A 24,746-nucleotide genomic window follows, 5' to 3' on the forward strand; every position below is an offset into this window, starting at 1 on the left:
AGATGCACTCCCACGGAGCACCACGGCCCTTCCGGCACCTGCACGTGCTATCACACATGCGCACCCTCCTCCTCGCCCATCTGGCCAGCCGCCCCAGCCACGGCCAGCCCACTCTCCCGCAAATGCAGTTCCGAGGCTTCTCCGCACCCCCTGGGGGAGTTCATGAGCCCCTTCTCAGAATCATGTTTTTAATGCATACATATTTCTAATGCCCTGAATTAGAAAGGCAGGAAGCCAGTTATGTTAAAATAGTTGTCAAAACATTAAAAAAAACACACACACAAAAACTTGGGATGGACACCACACGAGATTCATTATCAACACGACGAAGAGCCAGAGCCAGTGGCAGGTCTGGCATGTGTGGCTGTGGAGCAGCAAGGAGGTGCACAACCACCGCAGTGGGACTAGTGAGTCCCAGCGACTGCCACTAATCACACCGTGGTTTGTCACCTCTGTTCACGATCGAAAGAAACGTTCAGTTTCACTCAGACACCAGTGAAAACAAATGTGCAACTTGTCCCCCTCCAAGTTCACGAACCCCAGGCAAAGATCCTTATTCTAGAAACTCTTTCCCCCTTGGGCCCCAGGGACACCACAGGCCCTGGGTAGGTCCTCCTCCTACTTCTTGGCTCAGTCCCTCAAACGCAGGCTTCCCACCCTCTGGTCTCCCCTCTCCGCTCCATGGCCCCAACTGCACCAAGATGGTGGTGGGCGAGCTGACCAGGTCCAGAATCTGTCCCAGCCCCAGGCCCACTCACTGCCGAGCAACACAGACACTCCCTAGGATGTCTCTGGGAACCTCAAATTCATCATAATGGGGTAGGTCATATTCTCCCCAGGTCACCAAGTTCTCTGCATGTCCCACCCCCAGTGAATGATGTCTCCCAACCACCCACCAATGCTGGAAGTTGTCCAGATGAGAACCCTCCAGAGACTCCCTCCCTCTCATCCCCTTGTCCCGCTCAGAGACCTGTCCACTTCACCACCTAAATCTCTCCCTTCCATCCACAAATCTGCATCTCCACCCGGGCAGGCTGTACTCCCTCACCCCCAATTCTGAAACAGCCTCCTTCCTCCTCCAGCCTTGCTTCCTCTGAGAAAACCTCCAGGCACAACCAGAGGGTTCCTCCAGAAGCAACTTCCGTGGCTCCCCACTGCCTTCCGGAGAATTTCCAAACTGCTTGGCTTAACATTGAAGGCTCTTTGTGTAAGTGCTCTTGGTCGGCCTTATCTCTGTGCACACAACCTCCACGTCCAACCTTACTTGCTAGGATGCACTTCACTGAAAGCTTTGTTGCACACCTACTATGTGCAAAGCTGAGGGCCAAGGCCTAAGAAGAGACAGGCATTAATGGAACATGGAGCCTGTCCTCAAGGAACTCACAGTCTAGAAGGTGAAGAGAACAAGTCAGGTACAAAAAGCCTTGTAAATAGTACAAGAAGAGGGCTTGACTGGACATTGAACAGGTGGCAGGGTGGATGAGAGATTGGGGCAGGGGTGTTGATCAACAAGTATCTGCCAAACAAGTGAATGGATGGATGAGTGGATGGGTTGATAGATGGATAGATAGGAGCGTGGGGGCGGGGCCTTGGGTCTATGGATGACTGAACGGGTGGATGATCGGGAAGGGGGAAATGAACGCATGACTGTAAAGGTTAGATAGATGGAGGATGGGTCAATGGGCAGATGAATGGATGAAGAGATGGAAAGATGGATGGATGGATGGATGGATGGATGGATGGACAGACGGATTGGTGAGTGGGGGAGATGGACAGGTAGGTGTACGGGAAGATGGTCGGAAATATGACACTCTAGTATATGGCAGCTCCTAGATTCAAACCCAACTTTATATGACCACAGGAAGCTTTCAGTTTGGGACTCAGCACTGTCCTCTCTTCCTCCTTCAGAGATTCCCCCTCTCAGTCTCCACCCTCCTCACCCCAAGGCCCTGGGCTCCATGCTGTGCCCACACTTTCACTCCTGCAGGAGATCCCAGGAACCCCCTGGGCCAGGGTTTTTGGCCTTGGCACTATTGACATTTAGGACCTGATAATTCTTTGTTGCAGGAAGCTGTCCCATGCATTGTAGGACATTTGGCCTTTATCCACTAGAAACTGGTAACACACCCTCCCCAAGTTGTGACAACCAACAATGCCTCCAGACATGGCCAAATCTATGGGCAAAATCATCCCAACTGAAAATCACTGACACAGCCTAACCTCCCGCACCCCACAATTTTATAGATGAGGAAACTGACACCCAGAGAGGAGGACTGACCTGCCTGAGGTCATGGAGCTTGCACTTGGCAGAACCCAGACTGGACCCTGGGGGACAGTCAACCCCAATCATCTCCTCATTCGACGTAGGGGTGCAGCTGAGAGCCTCTCTTGCCACTCTCCAGGGGAAGCCAGGTGCAGACCCTGGGCACCCTCCCTGCCAGCACCCCAAGCCCTCACATTCCTACAGCACCTCGTAGTCAGCCAAGTCTTTTCCTCCTGCTTTCTCAGACAGATAGAAACTGCGGCGCACAGAGGTCAAGCTATCTGCTCAGCATCACACAGCAGGAAGCGCCAGTGTCGGGATTTGAACTTGGGGAGAAAAGGGGGAGACCAGAGCACAGCTCTGCAGGGCAGACGGGGCCAGAAGTGTGGAAAGCAGCCCCATGGGAGAGCTGGAGACAGATTAGCAGGGAGACATTCTGGCTGATTAAAAAGACGGATCGATTTCTCTCAGAGAGAAACAAACGGGGCCGTTTGTCTCCCAACAGGATGGCGAGGCGGTCCGAGGGAGGTGGCAGGTCGAAGCTGGCTTCTGACACAGACACTGAAGCCCGGGCAGGATGGACGAATAAAAACCCAATCATGTTTTAAATGCCCCAGGAGGGGGCTGACACTTCATTAGCCAGCCAGCCCTCTTTCTAATTCTCCTGCTTGCTCTCAATTACAACTAGCCTTGCAGTCCGGTCTCACAGGGCTGCGCACGCCCTGGGCTCCCGCCCAAGCCCCCTCAGCCACCCCAGCTCTGGAGGAACACTCCACTTCTCTGGGGCTTCCTAGAGCCGTCTGAGCTGCGGGGAAGGTGGAATGCTCACAACACACAGGTGGTCTTCAGCGAACGCCAGTGCCCTCCCGGTGCACTCTCCCCCTTTGTCCTCCAAATCTGGACCCCAAATGACCTTCCTGCTCAGCTCCCACCCCGTTCCTCTCCCAGCCCACACACCAGGCTGCTAAAAGCATCCTGGGTGACTCCAGAGCCCTTGAGGAAGCACTTTCCTCAGCGGGGATGCCATCCCCTCCCTCTACCTCTCGCCCATCAGACACTCTCCTGCCCTGGCTTGGGGGCCTCCTTCTTCATCAGAAGGGTCCTGCGGCATCTCCAGTCAGGACAGACTGACCACTCTCCCCTCCTGGTGGCCACGGCCCCCCGAGGGTCCCCCTACCCAGCCTATAGCCCACTTTGCTTCATAGGAGTATAATGTGGGTCGGCCTGTGCCTCGCCCGTCAGGCTAGGGACTCCTCAGAGTCACCACTGAGGATCCGGGCCTGGTAGTCCGAGGCTCCACCCAACACGGCTAAACAGCCCGAGGCCACCTCCACTCAAGTGTAGAACAGTGGCCAATGCTGTTGTGAAGCTGGGCTTCAGTAAACACTTGCTGAATCAATCGATCAATCATCCATCAACAATCACCAACCCACGTTTGCTTCAGAAGTCTCCTGCTTGGTGTCCAGGCCTCTCTTTCCCTCAAGCATCCTCCATTCTGCTCCAGGAGTGCCCATTCTAACAAATGAATTTACTCATATTGCATCCCTGCTGGACACCCACCAATGGCTCCCCAGTGCCCACAAGGTCAAGAACAAGTCTAAACTGGCATCTGACACCTGCTCTCCAGCACGTGCCTCACCCTGTTCCAGCCACACTAAACTCACTCCTCTATACTGTTCTTTCTGCCTGCAACACTATCCCTCAACTGTGCTCTGGAAAACTCCTACTCATGCATCAAGACCGAGGCCAGATGCCCCCTCCTCCAGGCAGGCTTTCACCAATGCCCCCAGATTGGATCAGGGGCAGCTTCTTCGCCCATAGCTCTCTTTGCACAGAAATCTCCATGGGATGCTGCCAGAGGTTCCCCCTGAGGGTCAGTCCCTCTCTGGCCCAGCCAGACTCCTCCAACTGGCTGTCCGGCCCACCTTGCTGACCTGTCGAGAGTGCAACCACCACTCTGGTCGCCAGAAGCATCCCTAGGGCACAGCTTGATGCTGACCTTTACCTCTGAGAAAAACAAACCTTCTCTACACCAGTTGGGGGAAAACAATTTCCCAGACATGTGCTGCCGCTTCTAGCAACACTGGCCACCCATCTGGGCATTCCCATTAGCCCCAGGCCAAAGGAGGAGGGGATACCCTCCCCTCAAGAGCTCCTCCCTCAGCCATGAGCAGGCCAGGTAGGTACAGCCCCAGCCTCAGAGTCTAGAATGCGGGGCACTAGTCTGCCCTGGTTTTCTGATCTCAACATGTGCCCCTGGGCAAGATATGCTCCCTTCCTGGGCCTCAGTCTCCCCAGCTGTAGAACGGGGGTTTGCAAACTCCCGGCCTGCCCCCTCACGGAAGGTGCTAAGAGAATCTGAGAGGCCATGGCGGGCAGGGAAGTAGTGAATGAACTGGAAAGCGAGGCAGGAGCCCATCAGCGCCAGGCCCAGGCTGGGCCACAGAGTAAACAGTGAGAGCCCCAGGCCATGCCCTCTGGGGCCTCCCCTGGATGGAGGAGACAAAGCCAGCCACAAACCATTCCCCTGAGGCAGGAAGAAAGTTGTAGGATAAAGAGCTGCAGGGTCAAGAGAGGCAGAAGCTGGGGATCCAGGAACACTTCCTGAAGCTGGGGGCCAGGCAGCTGGGCCTGGGGGGCCGGTGGGATCTGCAGCCGTGGAGGCGGGGAGAGGGCATCTGGGACGCAGACCCAGCAGAAGCCACGGCAGGGAAGGAAGGCGCGTCAGGAAACAGGAAGCATGAAGGGAAAGAGCAGGAAGGTGGCTGGAGGACAGCCCAGGGGGACCCAAATCCAGGCCAAGTGAGACTATTCTGGGGGTGACAGGGAGCCATGGGAGGTGTTTGAGTGAGGAAAGAATGAGTAAACAAATGAAAGGAGGCAGGCAGGGAGGGAGACAACGGCCCCTCCTGGGCACACAGCACTCTGTGGGTGACAAACGCACGCAAGGGAGCCCCAGGAGGCCCTGAGGAGGAAGGTGAGGGGGGGAGGAGAGACTGGGTCCACGGCAGGGGTGACTGCCACGTCGCACAACTTCAGGCCCCCGGTGGGTGCTCTGTTCGTTGTGCGGGGAAGGGAGGGCATGCCCACCCTGTCAGTGGGCATTTGGGGTGAGATCCCAGGAGCCGGCTGTTTAGACAGAAGGAGATGGGAAAACTCAGATGTTCCCAACAACCCAGGCAGAGGGAACGGGCTCAGGCCGGGAGGGATGGAGGTTAGATTAAGGCAGGGCTTCCTGATGGTTAAAAACCCTCAGAAGGGTCCTAGAGGCCTTGATCTGGAGGGCCGGAGGCCCCGTTTGGTGCAGCGAGACTGAGAGGGAGCATGGCCAGAGACGGGGGGTGGCCCAAGTGACTGGATGGGGCACAGCAGAGTGATGGGAGAGGTCTTCCTGCAGGTGACACCCCCTTTTCTCCTCCACCACATTTGGGGTTCCCCAGGCTTTCTCCTCCTCCCACTGCCCACCCATCGTGCCCTCCATCCCCCAGAAGCCAGCACATCCCCCCACACACACACCACTGACACCTCTCTCCCTGGCAGCCAGGCCCACAGGCTTCTCAGACCATCGTCAAAGACTGGGAGTGCAGCTGCCACCACCTTCAGGACCCTTGTCCTGAACCACCCCAGGTGGTTCTCCACAGCTCCCCCCATTGGCCCCAGTGTGCCCACAGCTGCTGCTTGGCACTTAACCATTGGAGGAGTCTAGCCAGCGCTTGCCCTAGAATTGTCACTTAACCCCCTGACATTCCCAATGTGGGATTGCTGTGGCCCCACCTCACAGATGAGCAAACAGAGGCTCAGCAAAGGCCAAGGCCTCTTGGCCAAGAAGCCAGGAGCAGGTCTGCACTCACACTCCTGCAAGTCACAATCGCTGGGGTCACTGGAGCCCTCTCCCAACTCCAACCCCAAGGCAGAGACACCTGCTCCTGGACCCCCCCCTCTCCAGGCCCCGCCGGCGCCCTGGGCCACCATCATTCCTCATCGCCGTCCCACAGGTTCCTTTTCTGGAGGGGCTTCGGACTGACGTCTCTCCCACGGAGTCAGAGTCACCTTCCCTTGCACAAAATGGTCATAGCTGTCGAATGATCTTGTCAAATGATCTCACGAATGGGTGAGAGATGAACAAGAGCCCATTCACCTCCAGCAAACATGCTGAACCCCCAGAACGAACAGCACAAGGCTTGAGTTATGATGAGACTGTGGGCCCTGCCCTCATCCTACCCAGTGACAGGCAAGGTCAGAGGGGTTCTCAGCCAGGTGGACTTCGAAGCAAGAGCAAGCAAAGGGCTGGAGTCAGGCAGGGGGGCAGAAGCAGACAGAAGGGGGCCGGAGGGACGGATGAGAGCCAGGACCACAGCCATGAGCACAGAGAGAGGGGGCCCACCCACAAGAAACACAGCGCCCAGGTGTTCCCCACAGACACCGCGGAGATGCTTCCGGAGGAGGGCCTTAAGTGGCTTCCCCACCAGCCCCTTCCCAACCTCACTGTCCAACTCTCCCATCCTGCAGACAGGGAGACGGAGGGTCGGGGGGTGGGGTGGGGGTGACATATCCAAGTCTCCTTCCTCCCAGCCCTGCCCAGCAGAGAGGCCGCCTTCACGGCCCACTGGCTTCCCCACCATGCATGGCTGCTTCGCCCCACAGCAGAAGGGCTGGCTCAGCGCTGGCAGGTGCAGGGGAGGCAGCGGCCCTGGAGCGAGCCCAAAGGGAAGGGGGCTGCACGCCCCTCTGGGGATGGCCCCCGGCAGGCCACAGAGGCGGCTGCCGGATGTAGATGCTAAAACCCAGGGAGATCCTCCCTGCTGCCTCCTGGGACTGCGGACAAATCTCCCCGCCCCGGGGGGAGCGTGGAGAACCGGGCACTTCTCCAGACTCGGCAGGTGGCCTCAGTGTCCTGGATACAAGCTGAGGCTGGGGATTCAGAGAGATCGAGGTTTTCATCCCAGCCCTACTACATCCTGGCTGTGCAACGCGGGATAGAAGTTACTCAGCCTCTCTGAGCCTCACCTTCCCTGTGTGTGAAAGGGGGCTGTGACAGCCCCTCTGGGGGTGGCTACAGCTGTCAAGGCAGCAGAGCGCTGAGCACCAGGAGTGCCAGCCCTTACTGTCACCCTGAGCGCCTCCTCTGTGCTGGACACACTGCTGGGTGCTTCCAAGGAGTCATTTCCAAACACCTGCAATCGTCCATTACAGAGCCGGGAAAACCAGAGCAAGTACAGCCCACCACTGGCCCTTCTCCCACACACAGCCGGGTCGGCTCCCAAGAAGGGCTCCCACATCGACGCCAGGGGAGGAAATAGGTAGGTTTCCAGCTGATGGGTCGTGCTGCCAGGGTCCGGCATCCTACTGGCAACGTGTGCGGGGATGAGGGCGTGACGGCCAGCGGCGTAACTGGCACAAATTCCCCTAAGTGACAGAGATCGAATCTGATTTTCCCTGGAAACAACATCCCCTGAAGGCTTGATGCCTAACGACTCATTGCATCTGCTGCGTTTGCTCTATTATCCGCGAGGCCCCGTCCACCTGTGAGCGCAGGTGAGCAGAGTGATAACGACATGGGCGGCAGCGTCGCTAGTCTACGGAACTCCACGTTCACACTCGTCTCAGGTACTGCACACCTGAAAGGGGGTACACCACCCCCATTTGACAGCAGGGAGAACGGGGCTCAGGTTAAAAAACTGGCCCATGGGGGCATCGGGGTGGCTCAGTCGGTGAGGCGCCTGCCTTCAGCTCAGGTCATGATCCCAGTCAGGGTCCTGGGATGGAGCTGCATGTTGGGCTCCCTGCTCAGTGAGGAGTCTGCTTCTGCCTCTCCCTCTGCCCCTCCCCCCTGCTCGCGCTCTTTTTCTCTCTTCCTCTCAGATAAATAAATACATTCTTAAAAACAAAAACAACAACAAAAAAAAAAACTTGGCCCATGCCCACACAGCAAATAAGAGGCAGAATGAGCCCCTGGGTCTGTCTGACTCAGGTCCCCAGCATTTTCCACATGCCACCTACCCATGAGTCAAACAGTGCGACCAATGCCCCCGACGTTTCAGACCTGGAGACTTCCCTGCTGAAACCCTGGCTGGCATGCGTTGCTCCAGGCCCAGGCCCTGCAGGGAGCAGTGCTGACGTTTGGGGGAGGGGCCCTTTCCCAACCCGCTGGCCAGCCCGCCCAGCTCAGTCCCAGCAGCCTCTTGGCGACTCAGGGTTGAGCTCCGGGCTGGGGAGAAGCTGAGTCAGGGAGCACCCGGTTTCAAAGGACAACTGGCTCTGAGCCAGGGCCCCTCACACACCAGGGACGTTAGCGCTCGGGACAGTCTTTCTGAGCAGACCCTGCCGTCCTGCCCTGCCCTGGCCTGCTGGGCCTGAGAGCTGCTGCCGCCAGCCTGACCCTGACGCGGACACGTCCATCATTCCTTTGGGTTCTTGATGGGAAGCAGAATCGTGCCGAGTCTGGAGACGGGAATGGTCATTTATGGTTGTCACAAAGATGAGGAGCCACTACCGCCTAATATTTAGGGACCAAGAACACCAAATATCCTGTAATATGCAAGACAGCTGGGACCACAAACTGGTGCCACACCCAAAATGCCAACAGGGTCCCCACCGTGGAGCACCCGGTTAAGCGCAGACCCTTCCCGGAGCTCCCTCCCAAGGAGAAGGCGGGGAAGGGAAGTTTCTGGCCAGGGAAGAATCCTAGAGCCCTCAGCACCTGATCAAAGACACCCCACACACACACCCCAAGACCCTAAAGCCCAGCCTGAGCGTAGCCACGGTCAAGGCTCTGATCCAGGGCACCTAATGACACCGACCAAGGTCACCTGGGCCTGCATGTGCAGAAACCGGCCTTGGCCTCTCTCCCACGGGCCCAACTCAGGCTATGAAATCTGAGCGCTAAACCACCCTATTCACAAAGCCTAGAATCTCGGGTCCTTGGACTTCCAAACACACACCACCGAGGCCGCCAAATCTTAGACTCACACCCTCTTTGACACACAGAACTTGGGGCGCCTGGGCGGCTCAGTCAGTGAAGCATCTGCCTTCAGCTCACGTCATGATCTCAGGGTCCTGGGATCAAGTCCTGCATCAGGCTTCCTGCTCAGTGGGGAGCCTGCTTCTCCCTCTCCCTCTGCCTGCCGCTCCCCCTGCTTGTACATGCGCCGTCTGTCAAATAAATAAATAAAATAAAATAAAATAAAATAAAATAAAATAAAATAAAATAAAATACGAAACACAGACCTTTACAGGCTTTGAATCACAGAGGCTTGGAATTTCATTGTCAGCGAGCGTTACATCTAAACTCTGAACCCTGAGACACAATCACAGAAGCCAAGTCTGAGAGTCCCAGACCTGCCACTTCAGAAGCTCTCCACTCCGGAGTCATCAGCTCTTTGGTCCAGAAGGGAACTTGGAAGCGAGGCAGCCAGTTCAGGCAGAGACCCGAATCACCTGCCCCCTTCACCCCAGCCTCAGCAGCCTGTCACGGGGCCTGGGGAGCCCCACATGCTCTGAGCAGCTCCCAGGGTTGGGGAGTCCTTCCCGAAGGAGGGGGCTGAATTTGGCAGCACTCCTCCCCCACGTGGCTTCCACACACTTGGACCCAGGGCTCTCCCTGAGACAGAGGAGGACAAAGCCCAGCTCGGCCCAGGAGCAGGACCCCTTCCCTCCCCTCCGGGGGCCAGCCCCACGACAGCTCCCAACCCCAGGCTCCCACATGCGCTGAAGGTAGAGCCCAGACAGATGGTGAGGACAAAGGCCAGAGGACCCCGGGGACACTGTTTGCCTAACACACCAGAAATGTGGCAACCTGGAAGGGTCTCTGTGGGCTGCTCAGTGACCAGGGCCCAGAGTGCCTGAGATCACGGGGGAAGGGCAAGTATGGCTAGCACCCCAGGCTCCCAGGGCCAGAGGAGACCATCTCATCCTTCTTTTTAGGTAGAGGCACTGAGGCTCAGAGAGAAGGAGCTGCCCAAAGTCACACATCCAGTTTATGGTAGACGGGACTCAGATGAGCTCTCCGTCCAAGGGCTTCTGAGACATTGGGGCCAGCTTTGTGCTGCTTCTGCCCAGCCAGATGCGCCAGGGCCTGTCAGAAGTGAGCTGGGTCACACTCCCAGGCCAAGGTCATCTGAGCCATGCCTCTGCCTCCAGCCCAGCCTAGGTCTTGACTGTCTAGACCATACAAGGCTCAGAGAGGTAAAGTAACTTTCCCAGGGTCACACAGCACCCAAATGGCAGAGCCAGAATCAAGTCTAGTCCCACCCAGGCAAAGTCCCTGTGACACGGTTCCATTGTGTCCCTGGTCCTCTAGTGAGCCTTTCTCTTCCTCACAGGCCCAAAGCTCCCGTGGTCCCCCTTTCCCTGGCCTGCCCACCCCCAGCTCACATGCTATAGGCTCCTAAGGTTTCCCCAACATACTGTATTAATACTGGTCCCTGGGGCGCCTGGGTGGCTTAACCATTAAGCATCTGCCTTCGGCTCAGGTCATGATCTCAGGGTCTTGGGATCAAGGCCCACATGGGGCTCCCTGCTCAGTGGGGAGTCTGCTTCTCCCTCTCCCTCTGCTTGCCGCTCCCCCTGCTCGTCCTCTCTCTCTCTCTCTCTCAAATAAATAAAATATTATAAAAAAAGAACTAGTGTTCCTGTGGATGGTGCCTGCGTGTCCCCCCCCCCCCCGCCCCGCTCCTGGGAGCCCCTCAGGGCAGACCAGCGAGCTGTATTTCTCGGTCCTCCACATTCCAGGGCTGATGTCAGTGAGCGCTGGGTGAACAAAGTTATTGACGCTCTAACCATGCCTGAAACCCGGGCCATCCTACAGAAGGAACACCTGGTTTTTGGCCCTCCACCCGGCTAAGGGCACCCAGACCCACACTCCACCCACTCCAACAGAGACCATCCGGTTTCTAAGGTCATCACCCAGCCCCCTCCACAGCAGGGAGGCCAGCAGCCCAGTGCTCCGTATGGCTGCCTCCCCAGCATTTCTGGGAGCCACCTTGCCGCCCCAGCCTGCACCCCAGGTAGCCCAGGTGTCCAGAGCTGAGCTCAGGCACTACCCTGTGTGGCCTCAAGCACTGACAGAGACTCTTCTGCTTGGCAGGCCCCCAAACCCAGGGGCCACCACATCTGGGTCCCAAAGCCTCCTCCTCCCCGGCCCCCAGCCCCCAGCTCAGCCCGAGATCCATTTCCACACCACACTGAGCAGTCAGTCCTTCTAAAACACTGATCGCTCCACATCACACCCCGCTATAAACTTTGCCTAGTCCCGTTGCCCTGAGAACGTGGGCCAGCTCCTCACTCAGCCCCACGAGCCTCCCTCTCCCCTCCCCCCACACTGGCCCTCCCTCCTCCACCCCAACCACAACAGACTGGCCTCGGATGCTCTCTCTCCAGGCCTTTGCTCCTGATGTACCCTCCTCCCCACTGTCTTCTCCACCACCGCTCAATACTGGGGACTCAGCTCAGACACTGCCAATACGTGCCCAGTGAGCACTGAAGGAGCACGCCCAGTGTATCAGGCACCGTGCTGGGGGGCAGGGGGCTGGGGGGCTGGGGTCCAGCAGCGAACGAGGCAGGCTCGGTCCATGTCCTGCTCACCTGACAGGCCCCTGGAGGAGGCAGATGTTACATGCAGAAGGCCACAGCTAGGGAGAGACAACAAATGGAGAGGCCGAGGGGGAGTCAGAGCAGGCTGCCCTGAGGGGGTGACATGCTGTGCTCTGAAGGATGCAATGAAAGATTCTACCAGGTGAAGAAGGCAAGGAAAAGCATTTCAAAAGGAAGAGCCTGGGAGAAAGCCCTGAGGTGTGGAAGAACACGGGGGAAGCAGCTGGTAAGAAGTAAGGTGGCCCAGTGGGCTGGGCTAGGACTTTGCGAAGGGTCTGAGGCAGGGCCCACACCAGCAGTCCAGGGGCAGCGAGCGGAGGCAGGGAGATCTGTGAGGAGGCTGCTTACCGCTGCCTCGGGGTCCACGTTCACAGGGTCCCCATCAGGCTCTCATCACCCTTGTGGCCACCATCAGGCAAATGGCTCTGTCCCTGGGAGCTGAGCCTTGGGTCAGGGTCTGACTTAACCCTGCAACCCTTGTCCCAGCGCAGACCTGGGGCACACACCTGAGGACTTTCTGAGCCAGCCAAACTCCACAGTCGTCAACAACTTCCAGAATGTTCATGTCAGCGGGACGCCAGGTCCTCATCCATCCCCCCGCCCTCCGTGCCCCGATGTTCCCCCAGACCCCCCATCTGAGCTCGCCAACCACCACCACCACCAGCTCGGCCTCCGAACCAGAGGACGGGGTGGCAGGCAGGGCTCCATCAGGGAGCAGCCCGGCCCCCCACACAAAGGATATGGGTTACACACCATTTTGATGCACCAGTTCCGGGGGCTGGTGGTCTGTCGCAGACAGAAGAAGGCAACAGGCGCCAGGTCCGGGTGAGGGACTTCAGGATCGGCTCCATCCAGGGGCTCCTCCAGGCCTGGGGGGGAGGGAGGGGGACTCTGGGGCCCCGGCTGCTCCGTGACTCCGGGCTCAGCTGCTGGGGCAGCGGCAGAGGAACAGGGCGGCGGGGAGCTCTCGGCCATGTCGGCGCTGAGCAATGAGCCCTGGGGGAGGAAGAAGGGTGGCACGTGGCAGGGGCTGCCGGGCACCCACGCCCCCACCCCGCCTTCCCCCCGCAGGGCACGCAGCCCAGACAGGGCAGCCTTAGGCCCCATCGGCCCCTCGCCCTTACTCTGCCACGAGGATTAGGAGAGAGCTGAGGGCCCCGAGGCACCCAAGTCGGAATCCACTTCCAGGGAGGGGTCCTGGGGCAAGTCTGGTCAACTCTTGCAGCCTCAGTTTGGGGAGATAAAGAGTGAGAAGAATAAAACCTACCTAGAATGTAGTTGTGATATTAGTCGGGTTTTGTTACGTTTTTATGAGACTACAGTTGTATATTTACTACATCTTCGAAGACAAGAAAATTTGCAAGAAATGAAGGGAAGTTACTGTAAAGTCAGACATCATCGCAAGGATGACAGACATTAACAAAGGAGAGGTGGGAAGCCTGTGGAGCCAAACACCAAGGGAGCTGGGCAAGCCAGGAGGGAATCAGGGCAGGCTTCCCTGAGGCAGTGACCCCTGAGCTGAGACCTACAATGGAGCCCAGGGATCCCACCCACCACCTCACAAAGGTGAGAACTCAGGGACCTTACACACCCACCTCTTTGCTTTACAGCTGGAGACACTGAGGCCCAGAGAAGGGAAGGGACAGGACAGACACGCAGCCCGGTGACAGCAGAGGGAGAACGCCACCAGGGCTGGCTTCCTGGGAGTGTGACCAGTGCGGCCACTCAGGGCTCCACGCTCAGAAGGGCCCTGCTCTGGGTTTCATGCTTGGCTGCCACCAACTTGAAATTCTTCATCATTTGTGATCAGGGGGCCCCCACATTCTCATTTGGCAATGAGCTCGGCCAATTACATAGCGGCTCCTGACTTCAGCTCAGGGGGCCTCCCACATCCCGGTCTTGTCTGACGCTCCCACCAACCCCGGAGCGCTCCTATGCAGAGGGAGAAACAGACCCAGAGAAGGAAGTGGCGCACCAGGGCTAGGGCACGCTTAGACGCCAGAGTCCCAGCACTGGCCCTCCAGATTCGGTGACGACTAACCACGGCCTCGCGTGGCCCCCTCTACACAGCCGGCCAACAGCGAAGAAGGAAGGACAGCCATTCGTCATGGCCTGCCCCCTCCCCCACCCCATCCGAGAGGCCAGCCGTCCCCAAATCATCCCGCACGGGGGTCTCCCGGGCCCTAGGACCCTGACAGGACCCGGCTGGGCAACGGGCGTGGGAGACGGAACCTAAGCTCCGGGTGCTCAGCGGACTGCTGCCCGCGGCTGCTGAGCTGCCCAGAGCTGATGCGGTTGGACATTCCTCTGGCTCCCAGGGGCAACAGGCGGGAGCTGGCACCTCCTGCCACTTTACCCGGCTGGTCAGGGAGGCAGAGTTTTCTCCCAAGCTCCAGGCTTTGCTCTGAGTTCCAGAAAAAACAGCCATGGGCCTTACATAAGCTTGCAGGCGACTTGGCCTGCCACGTGTCAACCCCTGGGCTGCAAAACATCCCCCCTGGGGTGGCTCCCGGCCTGCCCCCTCCCCCCCCCCCCCCCGCAGGGCCAGCCTCTGCGCCCACCGTGCCTCTGCCGGCCCCTTGCTCTGCCACGCCGGACCTCCTCAGGCCCTGGAGCACCGGCTGCCTTCTCCAGACGTCTGCTCACACCGTCCCCTCTCCCTGGAACACCCTCTCCTCCTTCTCCCGCGGCGTTCCCCCAGGCCTGACGACGCACTCATTTGTCCAGGAACTGGCTGCTGCGCGCCTACTGCGTGCAGGCACCAGGCCGGCGCTGCAGCCACGCCCGTGAATAAGGCAGACTTGGCACCGGCCTCCTATCGGCTGACGTTCCAGCGAGGGACAGAGACACGCCAGTCAATTAATTTCTCTCCCTCTGGGTTCCAGAGCCCTTATCACCACCAAACATACCGTATAATTTATGTATTTATATCTTTATGATTTCGCGCCTGTCTGCCCAACCTGAAAGAAGGCTGTAGGAGAGCAGAGACTGTGGTCCGCTTCGTAAACCGCCCCCCCGTGCCTAGAACAGTGCCTGCGACACGCGAGGTGCTCAGCAAATATTTGTTGAAGAAGTTAATAACATGTGCTGGGAAGGAAACACACGAGGGAGAAAGGCGGGAAGGCACCTTGTCGAAGGAAAGAGACCCCGAAGATAAACGAGGAAGCAGAAGGCCCCAGCCACGCGTGCTCTGCAGGACGAGCACTCCAGGCAGAAGGCACAGCATGCGCAGAGACGGGGAGGCCAGAACAAGCTCAGTGCCTATGCGGAAGAGAACAAGCTCGGTGCCTATGCGGAAGAGAAATGAGGCCAGTGTGCCAGGCGAGGGCAGGGAGGGGTGCAGGGGAATGTTTGGCTGTCCCCCGCTGTGAGCCCATGGAAGGGGTTTGCACTTTACTCCAAGTCCAACAGGAGGCCACAGGAAGGTTCAATGCAGGGAGTGCTGAGCTCCGGTCTCCCTCTGAGGGCTGAAGGGAGAGTGAGTGGAGGGGCAGGGGTGGGGCACGGAGGGCCAAAAGGAGCCGGGAAGGACGGGCTGGCCTGGCCTGGGATACTGGGGTAGAGGGGAGGAACGGGGTGGATTTGAGGCATATTTTGGAGGCAGAAAAGCCTGGCCCTGCATTGGCCCCGATGCCACCCCGTCCAGCACCACCAAACCGTTCCTGCCACCGCATGGGTGCAAAGAGCTGCCGTGGCCTCTAGAACCATGACCGGCTCTCTCCTCGCTCTCAGCTCCGCCCACTCTGTCCTAACTTGCTTTTTGCCTCACTTGGCCCTGTTTAAGGCTGTCACACTGTTGTAGTCCTTTGTCCTCACACCTCTCTCGCCTCACTGTGGGATTCCTAAAGACCACCACTGCCAAGGCCACCACCCCCAACCCACTCCCCATGCCCATCCCGCCTCCACCCTCTGACCTGCTCCCCAGTGCCTACCAGCCTCCACCCACTCACCTGCTCCCCCAGTGCCCACTCAGGGTGCCACCCTCTCACCTGCTCCCTATGGTCCCAATCCCCTCTGCCCTGTGCCTGAAGCCCTGCTCCTGTCCCCAGCTGCCCCGCTGCCTATGGCTGGAAGCTCTTGAGGGGTTGGCAGCAGGGCCCCCCTGGGCTCCAACCTGTCTGCAGATGGAGCCTCACAGAGATGAGAGGACTGGCTTTAGGTGACAGCATTGATGGATTCAAACTCAGGTCCCTCTGGCCCCAGAGTTTGAGTTGCTTCCACACTCTGAGCCTCCTCCCTCTAAGTACTCCCGGGGCGGGGTGGGGGGGTGCCACCAGGCCGTGGTGTGGTGACTGGACTGGCCTCCGTGAGCAAGTGCAGGCGCAGGAGCAGAACCTCACTGTGTCTGAAACACGCCCCCCCCCCACTCCTGACTCCACCAGCCTCTGGAGCCTCAGCCTTTCTCTCCATAAAGCTCAGCCCTCTTCCTGCCTGCGTCAGTGGGCCCCACATGACATGGATGGGAAGGCTCTCTAAGACCCATGAAGGTAGATGTCCAAGCACGCATGAGACCACCTATGCCATCCCCAGAGGCTGCCACCCCAGCCCTCTCTCTGCCATGACTACCACAACCACCACCACCACTACCACCATCACCGCCAACAACATCATCATCATCACCATCATCACCCCCATCACCACCAACAACATCATCATCACCATAGTCATCATCACCACCACCAGCACCACCACCATCATCATCATCACCATCATCACCACCATTACCACCACCATCACCACCACCACCACCACCACCACCACCACCACCAGCACCACCACCATCATCACCACCATTACCACCAACAACATCATCATCACCATCACCATCATCACCACCATCAATAACATCATCATCACCATAACCACCACCACCATCACCACCACCGCCATCACCACTATCACTATCACCACCACCAACATCATCATCATCACCATCATCACCATCACCATCACCACCACCATCACCACTATCACCACCACCACCATCACCATCACCACCACCACCATCACCACCACCATCACCACCACCACCAGCACCACCACCATCATCATCACCATCATCACCACCATTACCACCAACAACATCATCACTGTAATCACCACCGCCATCACCACTATCACCATCACCACCACCACCATCATCATCACCACCATCACCACCATCACCACCACCAGCACCACCATCATCATCACCATCACCATTATCACCACCATCAATAATATCATCATCACCATAATCACTACCACCATCACCACTATCACCATCACCACCAACATCATCATCATCACCATCATCACCATCACCAGCACCACCACCATCACCACTATCACCACCACCACCACCATCACCATCTCCACCACCACCATCACCACCACCACCACCATCACCACCACCCCCATCACCACCACCACCCCCATCACCACCACCACCACCCCCACCACCACCACCATCACCACCACCACTACCACCATCACCACCACCACCACAGCATCACAGAGGCTCTGACTGAGTCTGACTCTGTGCTGGGCAATGAGCAAAGGGCTTTCTATGCATCATTTATGTCAATTTCCACCACAGCCCCCTAAGGAACAAACCATCCTTATTCCCACTTTATGGAGAAAGAAACTGGGGCCCAGAGAAGTCCAGCAGTGCCCATCGTCACTCAGCTGGTAAAGGGCAGAGTCAAGGTCCCAGTTCAGGTCTGCCACTCCCGAGCCTAAGCACTGAATCTTCACAGACACCACCCTGGGACAGGGAAAGATGCCCTGGAACCAGACATTCCCTCCCAAGCTGAGTCCCCAGACAGTGCTGATATAGCTGCCGGTGCAGCCGAGAGCCCCAGTGTGGACAAAGACCCTCCATGTCTGTGGGGAAATCTGACTCCCAGAATCTTCCAGAGCCCTAGGAGTGTGGCGGGGAGAAGCTTTGTGTCTGCAGAGCTCAGAGCCCTGATGGAGAAAGACGTGAGGCTTCGCATGGTCACCCCAGGCCCTGTGCGAGTGTGTGTGTGAGTGTGTGTGTGTGTGTGTGCGAGTGTGTGTGTGTGTGAGTGTGTGTGTGTGCCCGCATATGCATACATGTGTGTTTTTGTGTATTCACCAGCACACACAGGCAGACAACTTGTTTATCCCTTTATCAACAACCACACATCAGCTAAATGTCGCAGCTAGGAGAATAAGCAACAAATTCATTCTGGGAACCCTAGGATCTAGGAATCTCAGAATCAGAGTATCTTCAAATCAGCCAGAACCTTAAAGGCCCAACATATTCTCTACAATAACCTCGGATTCTATAGCGAGGCATTTCAGAGCACAGGCCGGAGGCCACACCTGACGTGTAGTGCCAGCTCTGAAACCACGTCCCCCCCTGGCGCCCCACTCAGCCTGGCGGTGGCCCGTGGTGACCCTGACTATAAAGTGAAGGTGAGACTGTGCTGTGGCAGGACTGCCGAGAGGATGAAGTGGGGTGACACGCACAGGAGCACTGGCCGCACCACCAGACACTGGGCCGGCGCACAGCGGGCCCCGTGACGGTCTCCTTTGCCTGTGAGTGCCGATGCCATGCAATTCCAGAATCCCACAACTTCAGAGACTCAAAGACACAGTGCCTGCCTCTTACAGGCCCCAGATCTCCACGCAGGGAGTCTCTGAAAAGAATGGGATCCCCAAAGGGGCGTAGTTGGTCACCACGTGCTCATCCGCACAACGACCACACACTCACAGGCATACTCACACTCACACACACCCATCCACCCACACGAACACACACGCTCACAGATGTACACAACCGGACATGTACTCTCACACTCAGACACACAGTGTTTACTCACACAGACCTCACACACTCACATATTCACACGGACACACACTCACACACACACGCTCACCGATGCAGAACCTGCATCTGGCGGCCTATAGAAGTCTGTGAGGCTGCGGGAAACGTGCCTCCCGGAATCTTCCAGCCAGCATCCCAGAGCCCCTGGAACCCTCTGTCTGCTCCCTCTTCCGCATGACAGCCCTGCAGATGCATGACGACAGCCCGCCCACCCCGGAGCCTCATCTGCCCCGGGCCTCTTGTCACCAGCTCCCTCAACCACTCCTTGGGTGACATTTCCAGATCATCTACTCCTTGGGACCCAACCCCAGTCAGACTCAAGTTTGCCTACTTTCCCCTGCAAGGGCAGGACCAGATCGACACCGAATAACTCGGAGTAGAGCAGAGAGGTCACCCGCCTGATTCTGCAGTGGGGCCGTCTCTTGATGCAGCCTGGGAGCCCCAGAGCCTGGCTGGCAAGCCAGTCAGACTGCAGCATCTAGGGTGCATGTGGTCTACTGGAGCCCTCAGATCCTCTTCAGAGAAACTACAGCCAAAGCAAGTCTCCTCTAGCCTAAAGATGAATGGCTCGAGTATGGCCCCAGATGCACGACCTGACTTAAAACTTCCTCTGATCTGCCCCACCGAGCCTGCATAGTCATCTTGGTCCTGTCACCAAAATCAACAGCCAGCCCTCCCAGCTTTGCAGTGTTGGACGAGTGGATCGGAAGCCCCTCCCATGATGGCTGCCAAGAGTCCCAGCTGACATTATTAGTTGAGCACATACTGTGTGCCAGGCACCTCGTTACAACCCAGCGAAGTAAGTGTTTTTGCTCTCTCCACTTTACAGGTAAGGAAACTGAGGCACAGAGAGGCTAAGGGATTTTCCCAGGGCTACTAAGTGAAAGAGGTAAGAGTTGGCTCTGGAAGGCCCAAATCCATGTCACCTGTTAAAGGGTCATCCAGACCAGGCAGAGAACAGGACGATACAGCACGCGCACCCCCGCCCCCGGCGCCTGTCCACGTGCCTGCCACTAGGCCTCGCCACTGTTTGCCAGCTCTCAGCCTTAGACTAGTGCCAGCCAGCGAGCCTGTATCTGAATCTCCATCAGTGTGTTTGAACATTTCCCAGCAGGCGACTCTGCTGATCATTTTTTACTCATTCTGCTGTAACGAGGGCCTTGGGTCTTACTTCAGCTAAAAACTAAGAGGGAATGTGGTCCCTGGAGGGAGGTCACGGTCTCACCAAGCTTTGTGTCCTCCTGTATAAAATGCAGAACGGGACTCCTTCGCTACCTCACTAAAGGGATAGCAAATAGGGGGAAAGAACTGGAAAGTACCTTCACGAGAAAAAACAGCTTCGGTTCACTATAGCAGGCCCCATGCGGAGGCACTGCAGAGACATGTCTAAGCCTCACAAAAATCCCTTAAGGTGGACGGTATTGTCCCCCTTGTACAAGAAGCCGATTCCCCCCGTGATGCTAAGTGCCTTCCCTCTCTGGGCCATGCCCATGATCGAGAACGTGCTCATGTCTCTCCCCCCCCCCCCCAGGGACAAGAGCTGAGTGGTCCAGGGAGAACCAACAGAGAACTAGCTCATTAGGGCCTGCAGTCAGTGACGAGGAGAGAAAAGCCTGACATTCTTCTCAAAATGCATCATCAGTGAGACCACCACGGCCAGAGTTCAGGAAGAGGGGGAACTGGCAGAAGCAGGGCCTCGGAGAAGGGAGAAGTTTCGTGAGGCAGGGCCAGGTCTGTGCTGACTTCCAGCGCCAAAAGACCATGGCCTCCAACCTGGAGAAACCACTTCCCTCTTATCCTCTCCTGCTCAACGAGCCCCCCTCCAAGCCCCTCACGCTTGTTCAAGGACATCCCAACACCTGGTGCCTTCAAGCCCTCCACAGTCTGCCCACCTACATACCACACAGAGCCCCATTATCCCCTGCAAGGGCACAAGAGACAGCCAGGCCCTGTCGCCATATGCCCACACAGCACCCAGCAGAGGGGAGCCCCGGGCCCCCTCTCAGGGGCACAGAACTCCAATAGGACAGAATTGGTCTGCTCCCCTTTGTTCACTGCTATGTCCCCCAGTAACCAGAACAGGGCTTGGCACATAGTAGGTGTTTAATAAATGTCAGAGAGAGAAAAGGAAATCAGGCATGTTTTCTTCCTTCCTCAAGCTGGCAGCCATGAGGGGGAGAGACTCAGCCCACACCTTCCTGGATATCAGGATCCACAGGCCCACGGACCTACGGACCAGTAGATCCCCAAATCCACACAGCCACAGATTCACAGACACATACGCCCACAGATCTGCAGACCCTTAGACCCACAAGCGCATAGTTACAGAGAGCCCCAGACCATAGACCAAGGGCACGGACGCACGGCCTGTGCACGCAGAGCTCCCTCAGCTGCGGGCACAAGGCAAGAGCAGATCCTGGGAACGTGTTTGAAGAAAGCATTCTGCAGAAAAGAACTGGAGGGAGGGAAGGGGTCAGAAAGGAGGTGTGGGGAAGGAAGGAAGAGAAAGGAAGCAGGGAGGAGGAAAAGGGATGGAGAAGAGGGAAGGAGGACCCTGCTCTCCATGCAGCCTAGTAGGGGCTCCCTGGGCCCCCCACACCCAGCCTGGCATCCCATCTTTCCAGACGTAGTGTCTGAGCACCCTGAGCTGGGGGCTGGGCACCTCAGAGAACAAGCAGGCAGAGGGGGAGACAGACGGGAATCCAGGAGCCCCACAAGAGCCGCTTTGTTACCTTGGAAAGCACTCAGAAGCTGCCTGGGGGCGGGAGCTGTTCCATGGTGGGGGAGAACCGAGTGGTGTCCAGAAACAGACTTTCCTGGGAGGAATGAGGCCCCCGGGAGTCCCACTTGGGGTGTGGGGTGAGGGCGGCAGAGCCGGCAGTGGAGGGGGCATGATGAAGGGGCCTGGGAGAGTCACAGGTGGCGACGCCCCTGAGGATCCGGGTCCAGGACACAGAGGAGCTGCGGAGCTGCGATCACAGCAGTCCCTAAAACTGCTCCCAGCTTGGCTGTGGGCTTTCTGGGGGAGTCTGTCTGGAGCCCGTGAAAGAGGGTGAGAGAGGAGCGGTTCTCACTCTCTGCCCCCACCTTCCCACCCAAGGTCAAGGGGAGTCAGGGCACAGGGACTCAGGTACTGCTGCTTGGTGCCCTCTGGTGGGCCTAGAAGATGCCCTCTCAGAAGCACCTGGAATGGGGGGGAGGCCAGGAGGGGCCTTCTGCAGAGCCTGTAGCCCCTCCCCAGAGCTGCCCCTCAGGGTGCCCAGGGGCAGGCTGGGCTGCCCTGAACAGCCAGGAAGAGAGTGCAGGGACTCGGTGTGGCGCCCAGGCCCTCCTGGTGTGTGTGTGCCTGGGCTTGTGAATTTGGTGCCAGACCAGCTCAGCACCACCTCCCAGGATGTGCTCCTCCCTCTTCCTCTTCCTCCCCCGACTGCAGCCTCAGAATTGGTCCCCACTCTGTGTCGCCCTACCCTGTCACCCACTGGCATCCCCTCCCTCTGGCTCAGCCTTGATGGAGGAGGCGGGAAGGAGACAGGGAGGTAGCTAGACTCCCCACCCTGTCCCCAGCCCAGCCCAGGTCCTGAAGTCTGAACAAAAAGTTTATCCTGAAGGGTGGACGAGAGTTTCCAAAGCCAGTCCTTGGGGCTGAGGGGAAATATTGATCCAAGAGGTGACTTGACAGTGTGGGCAGGGCCTGAAGATCGCAGCCTCGGGAAGCAGGCCCAAACTCCTCGGCCAGACCCTTTCCCACGGGCCCAGCCCATGGACCCACATCCCTATCTCCACAGCGTCCCCATTCCTGGGTGGTGCCAGCATCTGCTGGGCGAATCCTCAGGGTGGTGAGAGACAGAAGGACGGACTGGCTCCCTGCTCAGGCCAACCTGAGACTCCAGCCCTAGGGCATTCCTCACATGGCGTGTCAGACCCCATCACACCATACAGGCACAGACGCAAGCAAGCTTTCTCTGTCTCTGTCTCTCTGTCTCTGTCTCTCTCTCTCTCTCTCTCTCACACACACACACACCTGGACCCAGAACACAGACTCGCACAGCCAAAAGAATATAGCTCAGGGTTCTCCCCACACGCCAGTCTCATCCCCGACTAGGAGGCCCCAGGACCCGGGAAAGAAGAAGAAAGACACAAGCAGAGGGGCTGACTGGTGCCTCAGCCTAGGCCCATCCAAAAGCCCCCTCCCCCAGACATCATGCCTCCCCCCAAGAGGCCTCCCCACTTCCTGTCAAGGCCTCTTGCCCCCCACACCCCCCCATCACCACCCAGCACACAATTAAAACCCAATTATCATAAACACTCATTATATAACCAGCCCCAACCTGCTGAGGATTCCTTTTACCCCCTAGAGTCCCGGCTCCAGCCCCTGGCCTGGCTTCACGCAGCGAAGCCTTGAGCACCCCCGGAGGGGGGGTGCTGGCCCAGGAGGGGGCCCACTACCACCTCTGGCTCCAGGAAAGTTAACGGCTCCCTGGGATTCCCCCATTCAATCCCCCTGCTGCTACTCTCCCTTTGCTAATACTCCCAGCTCAGCCCTCTGGACACTGACACCAGCCCTGGTCCAGCTGGCCGCAAAGCCGCAGCAACGGTGGGGCAGCGGGACAGACAGACACAGACTGCCCCCTCGGCCGGCAGCCTGACTTGTTGAATAAATTTCTGCAGCGCTGGCTCTGCCGGCTTCAGCATTGGCACCGAGAGAACTTTCGTGGCCTTGGAGAAGGGACCGGTCAAAGTTTCCCGTCCTTCCTCCCAAGGCACCTGCCCGAAAGCACGCGATGGGGGCCGACCTGATGGGCACGCATGTGTCGGGGGGGGGGGGACAGGTCCCCAGAAATAAACAAATAAACGCCTCAGTAAAGAAAGCACCCGCTCGAAGAAATTGGCCTCAGAGCGGAGACCTCCCTGCCTTCCCCCCCACCCCCACCCCCACCTACCTTGGCATGGACTTGGCAGGGCAGCAGGGGGTCGTCCGGGTTAGAGACGCGGGGACGCCGCGTGCCCCCGAAGCCGGAAATCGAGGGGGGACCCCCGGCCCCGCCAGCCGCCCCCCCCCCCGCCAATTCAGGATCAGCTGAGCCCCTGGGGCGCGCGGGGCGGCGGGCGGTGGGCGGCGGGCCCCGGGGCCCGGGCCATGGCGGGAGGAGACGGCGGGCGGCGGAGGGTCGGCGAGGCTGGGGCGGGCGGCGAGAAGCCGGCGGCGCGGACGAGCGGCGGACGGCGCCGGAGTTGGAGCGCGCGGCGGGCGGGCGGGAGCGCGGCGCTCCGGGGCCGGGGGCGGGGGCGCTGCGGAGATCCAGCGGCCGGCAAGGGGCCGGCGAGGACCAAGCGGCGGTGGCGCGGGGTTGGGGCTGGTCCCTCGCCCGGCTCTGCTCGGCTCGCGCCTCCGGCCGCGGGCTTGAGGCGCGGGGTCTGCGCGCGGCGGGGGCTGCGGAGGAGCCCGAGCGCCCGGCGGTGCGGGGACGTGCGGCGGCGGCGAGACCGAGCCGCGCCGCGTGCGAGGCAAAGCCGTCCTTATACTGACACCAAATGTCTTCGGGGAAAGCTGCAGGCGCGGGACGCTGGAGGGGGAAGGCGTGGAGGCGACAGACAGACTCACGGCAGCGGCTGGTGAGCCCCCGCTCCTCCCCAGAGGGCAGGAAGCCCCAAGCCTTGGGGCCACCTCCTTAAAATTCAGGGTCGTGCCTGGAGGAGGGTCCTATCGAGGGGGCTGCGTCATGCGTAAAAAGGGAGGAACGCCCATTACTGACCACCCTTGTGTCCCAGGTCCCTGCTTATCCACGTAACACTTTGGATTCTCACTGAGGTACTGTGAGATTGGGGGAGGGGGGCTCCCCCACTGCCCGACAGAGGCGCTGCCCAGCTGAGGCCACAGCTCTTAAATGGTGGAGCAGGCTACGATGGGACTCCAGAGGTGGCTCCTCGGCCCAGGCAGCTTCCCGCTGATCTGCATCAGTGCTTCTTCCCAACCTTCAGGGCTTGGCTGAAAGGTCACCTCCTCCAGGAAGGCTTCCAAGAGGGCTCCCAAGTAGAACAGAGGCTTCATTCTCCAGC

General features: G+C 58.6%; 1 protein-coding gene across 1 annotated transcript in view; it reads right to left on the reverse strand.

Annotated features, from left to right (window-relative positions):
• Positions 1 to 12,829, reverse strand: part of CACNA1I (calcium voltage-gated channel subunit alpha1 I) — a 101,037-nt gene extending 88,208 nt beyond the window's left edge. Inside the window, exon 1 of the mRNA XM_026479264.2 lies at positions 12,597 to 12,829. Coding sequence (XP_026335049.2) covers positions 12,597 to 12,829 — 233 coding nt within the window. The remainder of the gene's footprint in view (positions 1 to 12,596) is intronic.
• Positions 12,830 to 24,746: the final 11,917 nt, after the last annotated feature.

Source organism: Ursus arctos, unplaced genomic scaffold (assembly GCF_023065955.2).
Source record: "Ursus arctos isolate Adak ecotype North America unplaced genomic scaffold, UrsArc2.0 scaffold_21, whole genome shotgun sequence".
In the NCBI taxonomy this organism is placed as follows: Eukaryota; Metazoa; Chordata; class Mammalia; order Carnivora; family Ursidae; genus Ursus; species Ursus arctos.